This window comes from Larus michahellis, chromosome 1 (assembly GCF_964199755.1).
Source record: "Larus michahellis chromosome 1, bLarMic1.1, whole genome shotgun sequence".
Classification (NCBI taxonomy): Eukaryota; Metazoa; Chordata; class Aves; order Charadriiformes; family Laridae; genus Larus; species Larus michahellis.
Window position 1 is genome coordinate 1,976,403 of NC_133896.1, and position 18,322 is coordinate 1,994,724.

Consider the following 18,322-nt stretch of genomic DNA (forward strand, 5'->3'; position numbering starts at 1 on the left):
TCAGGGGTGGCATGGGGAGGGGGAACAGGAGAGGGGACATGGGTGCCATGGGGGGATACCATGGGGAGGGGGCACAGGGAGGGGACGTGGGTGCCATGTGGCCAGGGGTGGCATGGAGAGGGGGGCACCGGAAGGGGACACGGGTGCCATGGGTGCGTGTCCACTGAGGACCCGGAGGGGCAGAGGGAGGAAGGCGGGGGGGGGGAAGCGCGGCGCAGCCCCGCGCATGCGCACCGCGCCCCCACCACGGTGGCAGCGCCGTCGGCCCGGCGCAGCGCCCGCCCCCTCTAGCGACGGCGCTGCGAGCCAATGGCGGGCGGCGCGGGGCGGTGATTGACAGGCGGGCGGGAGGGGCGGGGGCGGTGCGGCTCCGCCCCCTCCCGGCGCGGTCTCCTCACGGCGGCGGCGGCGGCTCCATTTTCTCCCGCTCCCGCGGCCCCGCAGCGCCCGGCTCGCCTCAGCCCCGGCCGGCGGAGAGAGACCCGAGAGACGCCCCCCCGCACCCCGCTCTTCCCTCCCCCGCGCCGCCATGAATGAGGAGTACGACGTGATCGTGCTGGGCACCGGCCTCACGGTGAGGAGGAGCCGCCGCCCGCCCGCTTGGGCCTCGGGCCTGCCGCGGGCGGCCGCCGCCCTGCCGGGCCCCGCCGCACCCCCCGGCCCCCCCTCGGTGCTTGGGTCCCTCCCTATCGCTCACCCCCAGTATCCATCCCCGCTCCCCCCGGGCGCTGGTGTCCTTTTGCCCGTCTATCACCTAATTATCATTAACCCCCCCCCCCGACCTGGGGGCTGCTCCCTTTGCTTCCCCCTCCCGCCTCCCCCCCCCGCCCCGGGCACCCGGGTCCTGGTTCCCTCCTCTGGATGTCGGGATCTGTTCCCCAATATCTCACCCCCCCACGCCCCGCTGGGACCTTGCGGTCCTCTCCCTCATGTGTCACCTCACTATCGTGCCCCCCCCCCTTCCCAGCCCCGTTAGGGTGCCTCGATTCCCGCTTCCCCCCCTAAATATTACCCGGGGGTGCCTGGGTTCTGGTCCCCTGTCCCCCCCTCCCCGCCACCTGCGTCCCTTCCCCCGTCTCTCGTCTAATTATCATAGCACCCCCCATCATTAACACAGACACCACCACCACCACCCCCCCCCCCGGGCATTGATTCTTCCCCACCCCCGGCTCGCCTACTTGCGTCCTTTTCCCCCGTCTCTAACCGCCCCCCCGGGCTGGGTTCTGCTTTTATATGACTACCACGGAGCCCCCTGTTTGGGTGTCCCCCCCGTACCCCCCTCCAGACTCCAGGGGGTGTGGGGGGGGGCCCTCCCTCCGCCGCGCTGCCCGTGGGAGGCCCCAGGAAATGCAGTTGTTTAGCGGAGAGAGGGCGGGGGGGACGAGGGACAATAAAGCGCTAACGGGGATTTATTGCCTGTTTTTTAATTTTATTTATATATTTTTTTTTTTTTTAATTATTTGATTTTTCCCTTCACCCATCCCGAACCTGAGGTGGCTGCAGGTCCATCGAGCCCTTTCCCCGGAGCCCAGCCCGGCTTAGGGTGGAGGCAGACCTGGTTCTTCCCCCCCCACACACACCCCCCTCCTCCTCTCCCCGCTCCGCCTTTGCAGCCTTCGGCTCCATCCAGCCCTGACTGCAGCAGGAGGGGGATGGGGAGGCGGGCGAGCCCTGCACGCCTGTCAAATTTGCCTGATTCCCCCCCCCCCAAATCCCCCCCCCCCAAAAAAAAAAATCTCCTCTCTGGCATTGTCGCTTCCCCATGGTCGTCCCTGAGGAAAGCTGACAGCTGATGGCACTTGGGGGTGCGGCGGAGGGAGGAGGATGAGCCGTCGTGAGGCTTTGTCCTATTGTGGAGGATGCAGCCCGCGCTGCAGGCTGCCGAAAGGGGAGGAAAAAAAAAAATGGCAGTGCTGCTGCCCGTGAGGTTTGCTGGAGGATTTCTCCTGGCTCCTGCCTTCCTTCAAACCGGGGAGATGCCTGGGGCCACTGTTAGCTTATCCGCTGCGGGTTTAATAAGGGCTGAAGGGTGGATTGCAGGTTACAAACGAGAGGCATTGTTTGAAGAAGGGGGGAAGAAAATCCAACATGGTGGAGAGGAGGTTTTCCTTGCTGTTGAATGGCCTTTCCTGCTTTTGTTTCCTGCTGTTAATGGGGAGAGAGATGGCTACACAAAGAGAGATCTTTGGGGCTGGCCGTGAGGGATTTCCCCCACTTCCCCTCTTGATGATAATTGTAAATAGAAATACATGCACTTCCTACTGTGGCTTTGGGGCTGTGATTGACGGGGCTGCCACAGTGGCGAAGGCGTCATGTCTGCTGACAGACTGGGGCACAGCCACTCAAGGCAGATCTGGTTTGTCATCCCCCTGTTTTGAGTATGGGGATAATGGTAACAAAACCAGGATGCGGCACAAAGAAAAATGTGCAAAGTGTGGGAGCGTCTTCCCAGCTGCTGCTGTAGGGTAAACCCAACTTTCCTGGTTGCTTTCATTCCTTTCTCTCAAGGCTGTTCCTTTGAGGTAGCAGGAATGACTTAGGAGGCAAAAACTTCTTCCCTTTGATAGGGAAAGCTGCAGCTTGTCCTAAAAACCTGTCTCTGGCTCACCAAACCAGGGAAACGCACTTCTGGGGAGGTGAAATATAATGAGCTTCTAGTGAAGGGGCCTCCAATAGATCTGAGCTCCATTAAAATGTTAATTTATGCTTTAGAGTGAGCTGTGGTATCAAGTTGGTAAGCACCGTGCTTAATCTCAAACTGACAAATGCCAATGTAAATTTGACAAAAGGCCTCTTGTGAAATCACTTTTAAGACAAGCTAATGCTAATGATCACCAGTTGAGTTAAAAGGAATAAATTATGGCCGTATTTTAAGGTGTGATGACCAAACTCCAGACCCTGAGAGCGTGCAGGAGCGCTTATTTTGCTGCTGATGTGCAGGCTTTACCTCTGAAATACCAATTAGAGCAGGATGGACTTCACCTCAACTTGAGCAGCTGGTGCGGAAAAGCAAGTGAATGGAAACCAGAGGTCCTGGTGCAGCCAGCATGTTCCCGATCCTAAAATGCAAGATTTTGGCTCAACTGTTGTGGCTGGCAAGTAGTGTCAGAGCGGAGCCTGATTCAGGCTGGGCTACAGGACTCTTTCTGCAGTCAGATGAGGCATCAAACTGCAAGCTTGAAGGTTGCTCCTCCAACTTTGGTCTGGTACCAGTGCTGGCAGAGTCAGGCTTCCTGAGGAAAAGGAACTGGAAAACGCGCTGCGTATACACATTGTTTCTTTCCTTTTCCAAAGAGCCTTGAACTGTCGTGAAACTTCAGATGATGTTTTCAACCAGCCTTTTCTTAAAGCTGGCCCTTGCAGAAATGGTGTGTTGGAGTCCCACCAGGCAACTGCTGTAGCTGAGTGAGTTTGTGTCTCCTCTCTTGAAAAGCCTGGCTTGCACCTCAAGTATTGATCTCGATGCTGCCTGAACAAAAGAAGATTAACTGGGGGTCCTGTTTCCTGGGTACTGGACCACTGTGCCACTCTGCCAGGCTACCTGTGGGCTGTGCCCATCTTGTGTCTCGTCCCATGAGAGTTGATGGTTGACTTGTCCCAGTGTTCATCTCTAGGACTTTTACAAAGCCCATAAAATATCTGTAATCCAGACCATCTGGGAGAGGCAGTGAGCAGCTGCTGATCTGGGGGGATTTTTCTTTCTCTTCCCAAAGTGAAAGTTCGGTTGTTGGTTTAAAGAGAAAAAAATAAATCGGCGGAGCCTTTGTAAAAGAGCTGCAAATGCATCTGTCGCAGTGGTTGTTCTGGTTGGGTCTGCAGGGCCACCTCTACGTAAGCACACAAGAGCACGTGTAGAGATACCACTTTTGATTGAGCTGAAATTCGGAACATGAATATTTCAGGTGCTGATCTCTTCTTCAAGCAGTAATGCAAAACTAAGGCAGCTTTAGGACTGGGATTACCGGCACTCAAAATATTTCAGTTTTTCCCTTATGGATGCTAATTGGAGACCCCGTTGCAGTGCCAAGCTTGTAAAGCTTTGTTTTAGCAGTATGGGGAAAAAATAATCCCAGTGCGTTTTTAATCCTGAATTAATGCTGATACGACAGACTCAAACCTAACATGAGGTATAACTAACTCATACGAGAGTGCTACGTTCCTCCCGATCCCTCTGTGCATCGAGCGGTGGTGAAGTGTCAGGCCGTGTGTGGTAACTACAGGGCAGGTATCTGCACAGTGCTGGTGGGTCTGGCTGTCCCAGCACGAGAGCTGGTAGATCTTCTAGCTACCGCATCCTGGAGGTGCTGGTGGAAATGGCTTCTCCAAGTTACTCAAGGTTTAATAGCTTTAAGATCCTTGGCTTAGGCTTGCTAGGTGCATCGTGCATTGCAGATTAGGCAGCATCTTTCTCCAGACTTACTGCACAAACTCGTTTTTAATCTGGTGCAGTAATCGGCAGGCTGGAGAACACCTAGTGTTTTTATTTTCAGACTTGTCTTTTCAGTTCACCTTAATTTATACCTCTCTGGTCTGGAAATGGCTCGGTACTTGTTTACCAGGATGTTCAGGAGTGGAATGTTGTGCCCTCTGACAGGAGTTCGTTCCCTGCTTTCTGTGCTCCAGACAGCCTGGGTTATTTGACGTGAATGTTGGGCATAATTAAACTACCCTGTTCAGCCCCGGTAGATGGACACCATGTTCCTGCTGGGTTTTGTCTCATTGCAGGCGCCAGTGGGTTGAACTAAGCTTCTTACCTGCCAGCTGCCTCACCGCGTTAAAGCTATATAAATCCATTGCAAAGATACACGTTCACTTTCTGTAGGAGCAGAGTAGCCAAGACTGTTTGGTTCAAGATATATTTAATCGTATAGACACAGGCCTTATTACTTAAAGTGCCTAAAAAACATCCAAGTGACTGCGAGGACCAAGTGGAGTGTCGCTGTCCCTTGCATCATCCCCTGGTAGCTGAGGGGATTGCTCAAGTGCCATGAGTAATTGCTTTTGCAAAGTAGAGCTTTGAGCGTTGCTTGCCAGAGTCTGGTGTGGTAGACACGGCCAGCATATGTTAGAGGTGGAATAGCCTGGGCGACGCTAACGAGCTGTGTGTAACTACTTGCACAGCCCTGTCTTTCTAAGAAAGAGCTCTTGCTGTGCCAGAACCCCTTGTTGAAGATGAAGGGATCTTGCTAAATGTTTTGTGTGGAATCCTCCCCTCGGTGCTGTTAGATGGACCGACGCTGGCTCAAGTTTCCATCGGTCTGTCTGAGTCTTTCTGAACTGCCGCCCTACTTGGAGAAAATCCATGTAAAGCGACTTGCTTCCCTCCATTCCTGAAGGCTTCTGTGTGCAGAAGGTCTATTCCTGAGCAGTTTGTGCAAGCGAGGGAAGAGCTGACGGTCTTAAGCAAGCATGGAAATGCCAATACCTCCAAGTTACCTATTATTCCTTTTTTTTTTTTTTTTTTCATGGATTTGTATTGGATGTGCTATCTCCACGTTTCTGGTGCGCCTTGTGCTCTGGTTCTGTGCTCTCCGGCCATTTGAAGCGGCCAAGCAGTGCCGCAGACAACATCAATCGCTGTAAGACTTGCTCTGTCATTCATTCGACAGCACAATGCGACCTCTTGGGAGCCTGTCGTAACCTGAACTGGCTGAAGCGGTGGATTATAGTAGCACAGCGTGACTGTAATTTGCAGGAAGGTTGTGTTCGACCCCAGCTGGATACCTGAAGCTTTCCCTGCTGTGTCTTGGTGCCCCTTTTTGCTGTCAACAGCTGCTCGGTTTTATCCATTTGCACAGGGTTGATGTTTTTAATATGGTCAGAAAGCCACAGATTTGAACTCTGACGCTTCCCCTTCTTTATTTGCAGTCTAAACTGTCTCCAGCCCTTCCCTTATCGGTACAGGCTGTTTGTTTTCCTCGCTCCCTGACCCGAACGACAGAATGACATATCAAGCGGTTCCTAGACGCGGACTAGCGCGCCCGTGGATGGCTCTAGCCAGCGGCCAGCCAGTGCAGCCGTCGAAAGGAATTGCTGAGCTGGGAGGATAAATCTATTGTGCCTCTCGTGTTTTATGACCGTGCTGTTGCCTCATCGGCTGCGAAGGGAAGCGACAGCGAAAAGCCTGCGCGGGATTTCAACACTTGGGGCTCTGCAGGAGCCTGGGTGACATTACAAACCTGTTAAATGAGCCTTGGATAAAATAGTGTCATAATACCTCCACCTCGATGCCCATATCGGTGTTTAATGGGTATGAAATAAGATTGAAAAGGTACTTAAGACCTCTTACATCTTCTGCTGGTACCCAAATTTGCCTAGGGGGGATGCTGCCAGTTTGGACAGGCAACCTGTTGAAGGGATACATGCTAACTGGGAAGTGATGGATGTGCTGCTCTGAGAAGAGAGAGCAAGAAATGCTTTGAAGTTTCCTTGAATGGAGGAAGGAAATCAGCTGACAACCACGGAGCGTAGCTTCTGCAGATTTTACTGTAACTCCATCCCTCCAATTGATACTTATTTTGTTTTGAAATCCTGGTTGGCTTCTTCGTGGCTCAGCTCCAGCATGGACGCTGGCCATCCTCTACCTCCATCTGGCAGAGCTGGTGAGCCAGGGTTTTGGAAGATGTTCCAGGGGGGATAAAATCACAGGACAGAGCAAAGAATCAAAGCAGAGCCCTTATGTAGAGCTCCAGGAATTTGGTTTAACTGAGATCACACTGGCTAGTGGTGATGCATTTGGTGTGATAGTCCCACGTTGCATGTGGTAAATCATTAGTGATTTAACTGACACCATAAAAGCCATCTGTACTTGTGCGGTTCCTCGGCCTTGTAGGGCTTATGGCGCTCTCGAGTAGGGTCTTAACACAGGGTTTGGTGCAGGAGCGTCTGTTGGCAGGGTCTCTGCATGCTTCAGCCTGGCTGGAAAAAGTAGAGGCGTCTTGTAGGACGTGGGAGATCTGGAGTCTGTGGAGGATGGTATGGTGCTGGAAGGAGCAGCTGATGGATCATAGGGAGGTTTTGTGGGAAGTACTGCAGCTAATTCTGTTCACCATCCACGTGATGACCGTCAAACTTTGAAATCACCCACAGCTTGGAGTGGCCCATTCTTGCCACGCACCAGGGAGCAGCTCTAGCTTTGCTCTCTGGGGCCTTGGCTGAAGTGCCTCGCTCTTCCAGCAGAAAAGATTTGCCCATTGCCACCTGGAAGCACCAGAACAGCAAGTCCCAACACCAGCGATCCCTGCCAGCCATCCACGCAGCTACAGGTGTTGGGACACTTTGGAACAAAATAAGCCCCTCCTTTACCGTGGGCGTTGGTTTTTGGCTGGTGAAGTTGAAGATGGTTTTAAAAGCTTCCTTTACACCGAGGATTAACAGAGTTATGATCTGCAAGTCACATAAACGATATACGGTGGGAGACTTCTTGTGTTATTACTGTGGTTTGGCTGAGTTAACCGATACCCATATTGGCCAGTGTTGTCATAACATAGTTTGAAATAAGCCTCCTACACGCTGCAGCAGGGGGGAAGTGACACACGAGGAGAGTCCTGAGCGCTCCGTGGGGCAGGAGGCAGGTGGCGTAAACACAAAGGACCTCACGGAGACACAGGTCTCTCCCAGGAGGACCAAGCTGCTGGTGTTCTTGAATGAACCGCTCCTGGGCGTGAGGATGTGCAGCGGTGGCATCTCTCGGCAGCTGGATGTGGGGTTTTACAGGCTGAATAAAAGATAATGTGAAATGTGGCTGGGAACTACAAATTAGATAATGTTGATGGTGAATGAGAGCCCAGTTGCAGATGTAATTCTGCCTGTGGAGAGAGTTGAGGCAGAGCGGGGAAAAGTCAGTGAAATCTCCACAATAAGCGTGCAAGTATTCAAGGTTTGTTTTTTTTTTTAAGCTCTTTGGCTTGTGAGTGCCAGAGCTGGTGACCGAGTTAGTTGCAACGTTGTGTTTTAATGGGGATTTAGCCGTGCAAGTCTTCAGCTGGTTCTGCAAGCTGCAACTTGTGTCCCTCTGCAATTAGTCTCGGCCTCTTGGTGTTGCGTTCAAACATGGCAGCCGATCTGCTGCTCAAAGTAATCTTGGTGTTTTTAATCTCAGTGAGCACATAGCAAGGATATCCAAGTGTCTACTGAGATGATAAAGCTCCCAAATGGCTTAATTTATTGTTTATGCTTCCTCTGTCCTCTAAGAGTAGCTGTTGACTCTATTGTGTGTCCCAGTGTGGCAAATATCAACGGTTAAGGTTTTGAGGAGACTTAACTGATGTCTCGGTAAGACTTCATGCTCCCGCTGTCACCTATAAATGACAGCGCGGCCTCTCTGTGGACATCCTGAAATTGGTAGCTGGTGGTTTAGGAGTATAGATTTTCCTAATCTAGCCCAAATGCACGAAATTCACAGAAACTTCCTCAGGGGAGCCCTGGTAGGTGGTGGTCGTGTGGTCAAAACATCTTGGTTGGCTTGCCCAGAGCAGACAGCGAACCTAGTAAGGGGTTAATCTGTCTCAAATAAGTCTTTCAGCATGTGTATCTTAATTTTGGAGTGAGGCAACTGGTGTGTTTGTTTTCAAAGGACTGTGCCGGTATGGTACCTTCAGATCCAGGCATGCAGTAGGCTGTCTGAACACGCTCTTTGAGAGAGCATCGCTAGGAAAAGCGGAAGGAGGCTCAAATGCAACTAACATGTCCTTTGCATCCTTTCCTTTCCTCTCTCCGTAGGAATGCATCCTCTCCGGGATTATGTCAGTGAATGGAAAGAAAGTCCTTCACATGGATCGTAACTCTTACTATGGAGGGGAAAGCGCATCCATTACACCCCTGGAGGATGTAAGTACGGAGGCTGACACCCGCCTATTGTGTCCTCCCCAGGCACATAAAAGGGGGCTTTATTTCGAGCTATCCTAGGGGTGGATTCGAAGTAATTACTCTTAAGGGTTTCCTTTGAGTAAGAATGTTTTATGGCACTTCCACAGCAGATAATAGCGGGGAGAGAAACCAGTGTGTATGTTTATACTTGGTAGATAGCACTTGTTTTCTGTAGTTCCCAGCCAAGATTCAAGCACGCAGTGATTGAGCGATGGTTCAGAGGTATAACGCCCGACAGCTAGATGTTAAAACTCTTCGGATAAATCGTTGCTGCTGCACTTGCCGGCAAATGTTGGCCTAAGAAATGCTGCGTGCTCTTTGTGCCTTGACGTTACACTTGGTCCTTGGTCTGCGAGCGCTTCCAGCTAAAAGGCACCATCTCATTGGGTTACTGCTTGCACCCTGCGATTGTGAAGCCCCTAAAGCTGTTAGTTTGGCTGATCAGTTTGATGTCAGGAAATCTCTGCTCTCCTTGCTGCTTAACTGGGTTAAATATTAATATTGGGGGATCTGATTTAAGTATATGGAGGAGCCCACCCTCTCCCGAAGCAGGCATTTTGATCAGATTACCTTTAGCTATGTTAAATGGTATTTCAGTTCAGCAGGTCATAAATTCCCAAGCTTTAAGCCTTGGAGAAAGAAAGACTGAATGAGCAAAATAATACTGTCTGATTCCTACTTTAAGAATTTACTGGATGTGAATTGTGTATTGCATCCAAAGTCAAATTCGAGCTAAAACACTAGCCAAAAGCTTGATGTGAAGAGCTTATGTTCAGCTGGGGGGATGTGGGGGTGGAAAGTGTGTACATGTGTGGGAGAAATTATACCCAGAGATATTTCCTCTAGTATAATAAGTTTTGTATTCTCTCCGAAGCTCTACAAAAGGTTTAATCTACCAGGAACTCCACCAGAATCTATGGGGCGAGGAAGAGACTGGAACGTGGACCTAATTCCAAAATTCCTTATGGCTAACGGTAAGCGATACTGAGCTCCCGAGTCTGCCTCGTAAGCTGGGTTGGTATTCAGTGCTGGGATCGAATAAACAGCCCTTCAGCCATCTCGTCGTGAGCTTGCGGAAGCATTAATCAAAGAGCTGCAGAAAGCTCGCTCGAGCGGATCCACACGCGTTTATGCCAGAAGCACCACAGCTTCTGCTCCGTGACTCCTTCTGGCTGTGGACCTTTCGCACTCGGGAGATGGCTTCAGCTTGGAGCGTGCAGCAGTGGCACATCTGGAGGGTTTGAACGGCCGTTTTCCAGCATCCTCTCTTAAAGCGTTTGTATTTCTAGCCAGAGTTAATGCCATGAATTTGTGGGTTGTTATTCTTCCGTGGCTTAGGAAGAAACTGTTGATTCCATGGTGACTGTTAATTCCCTTTGTTCCTATTTTTGTGGCTTGCAGACTCTCTCATCCCTTATTGATGTTACAAATCCTCATTCTTTAATCTGTGTTCCAGTACTGGGACGGGTCTTCTGGACCAAACCCACTATTGCGGAAGTGCTTATCAATGCAAACGAGTTCAGGCACAACTCATTTTGCCAAATAGCAACCGCTTGCTACTGAAATACCTTGTCCCTGAAGCAGGAGGGGATAGATGTATGGTGTAGTGCCAGTCTTGCTCAAGGTTAATGCGGTGGAAGACTTGATTCCAGTCAAGGTTTGGTCACTTGAGTCTCAGCGCGCACATTGTGGCGTGTTTCTAAGGGACATCATCCCTCTGTGGGGATGTGACAGTGGGTGGGGACAGGTCAGTGGGGGACAGCTCGGCATTAGCTGCGTGCAAGCCAGGGGAAGTTGGTGGGACAGCCAATAGGCAGGCTGTGCTACATCGGAATAGTGAGGATGAGGAGCTGCTGTCACCCAAAGACGTGACCACTTTTGTCATGTTGAGTGTGAATGAACCACAAGGAGCAAAAAGCAGCCGTGTTCTGCAGGGAATTAACATGCTGCGGGATGGCTTTTAGTCAGAGGACTGATGGAAGCTGGAGTAATGACAAGGAAGCTCTTAATTGCCTGTAAGAAAGCCTTAAAACTGCCTGATAATTGCAGTAGTGAGTGTCTGCCGCACCCCGTCTGTTAGACAAAGGTGTAAGAGCTGTGTGGGTTGAACGCGGTGCTGCCGTTGAAGGGTTTGCTGTGTTGGAAGAACTGTCTGCCTTGTGAGAAGCGCTGTTCTCTTGGCTTCTGGCTACAGACCAGCTGGTTGACTTGTGCCAAACTTCTTTTCCAGGTCAGTTGGTAAAGATGCTGCTCTACACAGAAGTCACTCGCTACTTAGACTTCAAGGTGATCGAGGGGAGCTTCGTCTACAAGGGAGGAAAGATCTACAAAGTTCCTTCCACTGAGGCAGAAGCCTTGGCATCCAGTGAGTAGTCGCACCTTGCTTTGTGTCCTCCCGGGGCCACCATCTCTAAACAAAGGCCAGACAGGTCTCTGCCACCCACATCTTGGGATATTCTGTGCTCGTGTAGAAAAGAAATCTGGATGCTCCTCAGGTGGAGCTACTCCATCTCAGTAACAAGCTGTGCTTAGCGTAGGATTCTTCTGCATCTCATTTGACTTCAAATGCCACTTGCAGTGTGAGTCTTGGGCTTCCTGAGCCTTGAGTTACTGTTTTCTTGGAGCTTTCAGATGGAGCCGGTCAAGCTGCCTGTTCTGTGGCTCATCTGGTGAGAATTTGGCTCCAGAGGTTACATTTGGGGCTTATGCTCCCAGCTCTGCCATAAATATTTAATGTTGGGTCCTTGTTGGATGGAATTGCGTGTGTGAAAAATGTTGCGTTTTGTCAGCAGAAAAACTGGAATCACTAATTCCGTCGTGTGGTACCTGGCTTAATCTTAATTGTTGTCTACTTAAATTCCACTCCTCAGATAAAACAACTGATCATTCGTAATAGTGTAGTGAAATACGGTGGGAGCTGGCAGAGGGCTGTCCGTTAGCTTCAGATTCAGGGTGTGTGAGTGGCGTATCAGTCATTCCTTCAGTTTTGGCCCCATTGTTGACCCTGAAGTAGTCTCTTAAGAGACTCATGCTGGCAGAAGTAGGAGGTGCTTTTGGTGCTGTCTCTGCCTTCGTGTTTCATCAAACCCAGTCTTGTTTCTGCAATTTGTAGAAAATTAAAACACATAAATGGTGCCTTGTCCAATCTGGTGTTTGAAATTTTGACCCTCGCAGCACTTGCTGGTTCCTTTGTGAGGCTGCAGGAGAGCCCAGCACCGCTTTGATGGAGCTTTAATCGCCGCTTTTTGACAATGCCAAGTCTGGTAGATACCAAACGCAGGTCTGTGCTTATGGAAGCTCAGGTTGGGCTTTACACCAGGCCAAGTGGAAACTGCTCTCCAGGCTTTCCCCCAGCTGGAAGTAGTGTAGAAGACCGGCCTCCAGCCATGCCTTGAGGAAAATTGGCTGCTCCACCTCTTGAGGTCCGGTGCAGCGGGACAGCTGCCAGTGTGGACCGGTATGGCAGATTTTGGTGTCTCCTGCTTGAACAGAGCGCCTTGGTTAGCCCTCGAGGTCAAATTCCACGTTAGCAAGTGATGTTTGAAACACTCGGTGGTTCTTCCCCGCTTCTGATACACTGGCAATGGAAAAGCCATTTAGTAGCTGTGTGAGTTCTGACAAAAATACCTTGGTTTTAGGCTTAATGGGCTTGTTTGAGAAACGCCGGTTCAGGAAATTCCTAGTCTATGTTGCCAACTTCGATGAGAACGACCCCCGAACTTTTGAAGGCGTTGATCCCAAGAAGACCACCATGCGCGATGTGTATAAGAAGTTTGACCTGGGGCAAGATGTTATAGACTTCACGGGCCATGCCCTCGCGCTCTACAGGACTGACGAGTAAGTCTGGGTTCAGTTGCTCCCCCAGATCAGCTGGGGTGCTGGGCGCGTATCCGGATTGAGGGTGGGACGTCTCGCAGAGCGTGTCTGTCCCCGATGCTGCGTGAATTTTAAAATACCGTGTCCTCTGCTGATGGGGTATTTAAACTTGTGGGTTCTTGGGGTTAATGAAGCATCTCCTTCCTGAATAAACCCCCCTGTGACACTTAAGTGCTTCTAAAAGGGAACTTCCAGGGAATTACTTGCCAGGAGCAGCTGGAGGGTGGAGAAGGAAACTTCACAAGAAGCAAATGTTTTGCTCTCTGTGTCTATCCTGCTGTAAGTCTTGGTCTGTGAAATGTTGCAAATCACGTAACTGCCTTCTCCAGCTATCTAGATCAACCATGCCAAGAAACAATCAACAGGATTAAGCTCTACAGCGAGTCACTGGCTAGATACGGCAAAAGCCCGTACCTTTATCCCCTCTATGGCCTTGGAGAGCTGCCCCAGGGATTTGCAAGGTGAGAACTTGGGTTGGGACTCCAGTGTTTGCTCAATGCAGCTGTAGTACCTGGTGGGGGGGGTCAGATATGTGGAGTCAGTCATCAGGCTTCCAAAAGGTGATGCCGCATAAAAATACTGCGGTCGTTAACAGCTCTCTTGCTGTCTTAATCAAGAAGCAATTCCTCCATGTGAGATTGTTTTTTTCTGGGCTTGTTTACTGCGATTCCTCTTAGCAGTGGTAGTTCGGGGTTTGCGCAGAGATACCATTTGCGGCATCTTGTATATCCAAGAGGTCGGATTTGTCTACATGGTGTAGCCTACAGCACTGTAGGACTGTCTGGGTTGCACCAAGCAGATTCTTTCTAGCCGGATGTAATCGCACCTATGACTTGCTCCAAATACCGGCTGATGCCTCGCAGAAAGAAGAGCAGAGAGCATCTGCTGCCTGCAGGTTTGAGCAGTGTATTTTGAAGAGGTTTAAGTCCAATGTGGGGTTTGCCCAAGTGAAACAGAAACAAGGGGCTGAAAGGGCTGTTAAAAACCAATCGTGCACCTGTGGAACACACTGAAGTGGTTTTACTCTTGCAGGTTAAGTGCTATATACGGAGGCACCTACATGCTGAACAAGCCCATTGAAGAGATTGTGATAGAAAATGGCAAAGTGGTTGGTGTGAAGTCTGAAGGGGAGGTACGGTACCTTCCGATTCTTTCCTTACTCCCCGCTCCCCATCTGGCCTCTCCAAACTGGGGCTGTTGGTCATCGATCTGAACAAATGCAGTAGAAGAACCCTCATCAGGGCCCTCGGACCAAAACTGCTTGGCTGGTGATGTTTTGCCCTGCGCTAGCTCGCTTAAGACACGATGTTTTCCTGGCGAGGAGCACGGCGCAGTGCAGTAGTCCTGCTCCAGGAGCTGGAATGTGGTCTCCATGGGCTGGCAAGGTTGTCTTCTGAATAAATCAGGCTGGCTGAACCGGCGAGGAGCTGTTGCTTGTGTCTGACCTGGGTATGGACTCAGCTCTGCCCTTGACGTTCAGTCTTAGCTGCTCAGGCAGCTGGCACGTGGCTTTTCTGCAGCTTTTTCTCCACCTGGCAATATAGAGCGAGCGAGAGTGCTGCGAGCTGCTTGGAAGCTATAAATGTGCTCCCAACTGGAGCGGGAGCTTCGCAGGACAGCTTAGCGTAGGATAGGTTTGCTGGTAGGGTAATGTGTCCTTCCCGGGTAGGGGATGATGTGTCCTGGCTAGCAGCGGAGGTGATAATCCATGCTACGGACTGATGTGCCCAAGTGCAGGCAGCCTGGAGGCTTCAAATTGCTCAAATAGTAAACTATTACTGTAAAAACGAGTCCTGACGCCAACTGGTCAATTCTTACCTGTTTGGTTCAGCCTTGACCACAGCAAGTTATGGTCCTGGACTGCAAGGACTGGGCTCTGTAGTGGTTAGAGCTTAACGGTGTAGTCAATGACAAGGGGAAGACGTGATTGATCACGCAGCTATACGTAGGCTTAATTTTAAGAGTAACGCACTGAGATTTGGATGGCCCGAGCTGAAGCGTGCTGCTGGCAGGGAGATAAGAACCTGACGCAGGAACAACCACCTTGAATTGCTCTTTCCCCCCCCCCCCCCCCCCCCCAAATTGGCTGGTTCCTCACCTCTGGCTGTGTACGCGCCTCTGCGCAGTGGTCACCTGAGGTCTCTCTTGCCTCTGCAGGTTGCTCGCTGCAAACAGCTCATCTGCGACCCCAGCTACGTCTCGGACCGCGTCACGAAGGTCGGCCAAGTGATTCGGGTAATCTGCATCTTGAGCCACCCGATCAAGAATACAAACGATGCCAACTCCTGCCAGATCATCATTCCACAGAATCAGGTCAACCGAAAATCAGGTGCGTGGAGAGCGGGGAGTGCCGGGGGTGTGCGTGGGTCTCGTCGCGCTTCGGTTGAGGCTGGGTGGTCGTTAAAACGGCCTCGCACCAAACATGTGCTCCCATGGTCCGGTGAGATGTGGATCAAACAGGAAAATGCAGACTGTGGCAGACTTCATGTCCTTGTCCGAAAATCAAGGACAAGATTTTTTTAGGCCCCAGCGAGGCTGTGCTTTAGAGCAGCAGTAGGGCAAGCCGGGGCGGGGGTGGGGGGGCACCTGTGGTCGGAAAACCGTGTGAGGAACCCGCCGAAGGAAGTGCCCCAGCCTGGGAGAAGTGGGTGAGGAGCACAGGGTGGGGACCTGGGAGCGGGGTGAGGGCTCTGTGCCGGAGGGGAAATGCTTCCTCGCCCTCAGACAGAGGGGTGGGCTGGCTGCCGGGGACCCCGCTGGCTTTCGGGAGCCTTCACAGCCCCAGGAAACTGGATTTTGGAGATGGCACGGGGCTGCTCGTGTCCAGGCCCATCAGCCAAGAGACCGAGAGCACGTAGGACTGCAGGGCAAGGACGGAACTCGTTCAAGCGTGGTCTTAAACAAGACAAGAAGTGTCAGGGGAGCAGGAGGAAGCGCATGAGTGTGCAAGTTAGAGGTGGCTTTTTGGATGGGGCAGGCCTGACCCGGGCTGTTGGCTCTCCTGGCGCGTCCTGACCTGCTGCTGTGATGTGCTTCCCCAGACATCTACGTCTGCATGATCTCCTCTGCACACAACGTGGCGGCGCAGGGGAAGTACATCGCCATTGCCAGCACTACTGTGGAAACCGCGGACCCAGAGAAGGAAATCAAGCCGGCCTTGGACCTCTTGGAGCCCATCGAGCAGAAGTAAGGCCTTGACAAGCCCCCTCTGCCCCTTATCTCTCTGCTGCAAGCGTTCGGGCCTGAGGCATGCAGGCAGAGGGGATCTGAAGGTCATTTGGCTGCGCAGAGGTGTTGAAACTCTGGATTTCCTCTGCACCTGCCTATGCGCTGGGCAGAGTCTTTAATTCAACCGTTCTCGCACCCACAGCGGTGCTCTAGAACCATTCTGAAGCTTTATGATTTTTTATTTTTTTTTTCCCCTCCTTCCAGGTTCGTTAGCATCAGTGACCTGTTTGCACCGACCGACTTGGGAACCGAAAGCCAGGTTAGTTCAGGGCCGCGCTCGTGTTTGAGGGGGTGAGGAGAGAGGCTGGGTGTTAAACGGCTGCTGCTCTTTCCAGATCTTCATTTCTCGCACCTACGACGCCACTACTCACTTTGAGACGACGTGCGATGACATCAAAGATATTTATAAGAGGATGATGGGATCAGAGTTTGACTTCGAGGAGATGAAACGCAAGAAAAACGATATCTATGGGGAGGAGGAGCTGCAGTAATGAGAATCTCTAATTAGGAGAAATTTAAATCGGCTAATATGAATATATAAGGAACTTAATGAACACTGTATGAAATTCAATATTGTAAGGCCTGCTTTTGTAATCCCATCTCTGAGAGATTGAAGAGTACTGCACTGGTAATGTTCCCCTTTTGGATATCATGTGTTAATTATTTCATTCTAGTAGGGCTGCTGTCCAGAATCTGGCAAATTACTGACTGATTTAACGACTAACCTCGTAAGCGAAAGGCAGACTGAACCTTTTTTTTTTCTTTTTCTTTTTTTTTTTTTTTTTTTTTTTTGCAGACGTAGATGTTGGTGCAGATTTGAAATAACTCATTGACAGCTGTGTCTTACCTTGTCTTTTTAATCATTTGTAAACATCCTTCACAATTATGTGCTTCTGGTGAGCTAGTAGCCGTGACGGCTGTCACCCAAACCTGATATCAAGGAAAATAGAAACTGAGCACTCCATTATTGTGGACAGCATCCCTAAAGTCTCTTCCCATCAATCTAACTCTGTGGCAAGTTGTATTATGGACAAAGCCCACATCTATTGTAGCAGCAAATGTTGGCTTCGTTCTGGGCACAGAACTTAACCTCCACTTAAGCTTCTAAAACTGTTTACATCGGTTGGGACACAGCTGTGCCTAAGGCTCCTTTGTGTTTTAATCTTAATAAAATTGAGAGAACAAATTACAGAGCAGGCAAGATGTGGAAGTATTTTCTGTACCCCTGGTGGCTTCTCGGATGGACCAAACGGCACTGCGGTATCGGTATGACAGAGCCTGTGCTTCTCGTGTCTCCTGAAGGCTCCAAATGACTTCTGTACTGCGAAGTAAAGCCAAATTCTGGAAACCAGTCCTGTGCTCTGGTCTGATTCACTTCAGTGGTACGAGCAGCACCTCCTTTCTGAGATCCCTTGGATCTCTGCCCGCCTGCCAGGCCTGAAACGTGAGTGGTTGCGGAGCATTTCCTCCTAGAAATAATCGGGCTCAGGCTTCCTTGGTTGGGCTTCCTGGCCCCAGCTGCTCTCGGGGCTGCTTTTTGGCAGGGGAGAAGATGCTGCGGCACGAGGCCTGTCACCGTGCCTCTGGGCGCCAGCCTTCTCGCTCCCTGCAGCCACCCCCTACTGCCTGCATCCAGAAATAGCACTTCCTTGAAGCAGCATGAAATAATTCTTGCTCTTACGGCTCCTCTGCAGGGCACTGATCTCTCTCTCTCGCTCTAAGTGATGCTCCTCTTCGGCGTGAGCCTGAGCCATCCCACGGCACAGATTTTGCAGCCTGCAGCAACCCCGCTGTTGGGGGGGCAGGTGTGGAGCGAGGAGCAGGGCTTGTGTTTATACACAGTGAGGCCAAGGGCCAGAAAAAAAAAAAGAAAAAAAAAAAAAAAAGAGAAAAATGCCTTTGGAACAGCTTTCTCCCAGGCAGGGGCGCTGGTGAAGGCTTCAGCCCTCCCTTCCGCTGTAGCCGTGCTGCTCTTGTGCCGCTGCTGAAGAGGAACCGGGGCTTTGACCACATCTCGTTCATAAACCGGTGCTGGGCTAAGCCTGGCTCCAGCTGCCCCTTTCCTTCCTCCCTCCCTGCGCTTCGGGGCTTTCGGCACTTCCTCTCCCTGGGCCCTGGTTCCAGGAACCGCCTTTCCAGTTGAAGCCGCTGGGAGCCGGGTAGTGGCAGAGCGAGGTGCCCAGCTGTGGCCGGTGAAGTTCTCCCTGGCCTCGCGCTTCCTCTCTTGAGCTGCTTCAGTGCTCGGTGGCAACAAGCTGAGCCTTTTCAGAGGCAAGACAGACCTAACGCCTGTGGAAAAACGGGCTCTTGTCACCCCTCGCTGCTGGGACCTGGTTACTCCTCGGGGAAG

At 51.2% G+C, this 18,322-nt stretch overlaps 2 protein-coding genes across 3 annotated transcripts in view; one reads left to right on the forward strand and one right to left on the reverse strand.

The window, feature by feature from the left end:
- Positions 1 to 323: 323 nt before the first annotated feature.
- GDI2 (GDP dissociation inhibitor 2) lies at positions 324 to 17,163 on the forward strand. Of its 2 annotated transcripts, XR_012585290.1 has the most exons (12): positions 384 to 574; positions 8,722 to 8,829; positions 9,743 to 9,842; positions 11,099 to 11,233; positions 12,507 to 12,705; positions 13,074 to 13,205; positions 13,777 to 13,876; positions 14,902 to 15,073; positions 15,786 to 15,930; positions 16,177 to 16,231; positions 16,308 to 16,645; positions 16,950 to 17,163. XR_012585290.1 is itself a non-coding variant. In XM_074573177.1 (11 exons), the coding sequence occupies exons 1-11, from the start codon at positions 530 to 532 to the stop codon at positions 16,461 to 16,463; spliced, it is 1,347 nt and encodes a 448-aa protein (XP_074429278.1). In that variant the 5' UTR covers positions 324 to 529; the 3' UTR covers positions 16,464 to 17,163. The 2 variants fall into 2 exon arrangements, 1 of the variants encoding a protein (XP_074429278.1); XM_074573177.1 differs by having other exon boundaries at positions 324 to 574; positions 16,308 to 17,163.
- Positions 16,765 to 18,322, reverse strand: part of TASOR2 (transcription activation suppressor family member 2) — a 51,998-nt gene continuing 50,440 nt past the window's right edge. Inside the window, exon 25 of the transcript XR_012585289.1 lies at positions 16,765 to 18,261. The gene's annotated coding sequence lies outside the window, so the exon portion shown is untranslated. The remainder of the gene's footprint in view (positions 18,262 to 18,322) is intronic.

Coding starts and splice junctions, on each gene's coding strand:
- GDI2 (XM_074573177.1), top strand. CDS start 530: ATGAATGAGGAGTACGACGTGATCGTGCTGGGCACCGGCCTCACG. Junction 12,706..13,073: donor GCGCTCTACAGGACTGACGA/GTAAGTCTGGGT, acceptor TGCCTTCTCCAG/CTATCTAGATCAACCATGCC. Junction 15,074..15,785: donor TCAGGTCAACCGAAAATCAG/GTGCGTGGAGAG, acceptor GTGCTTCCCCAG/ACATCTACGTCTGCATGATC.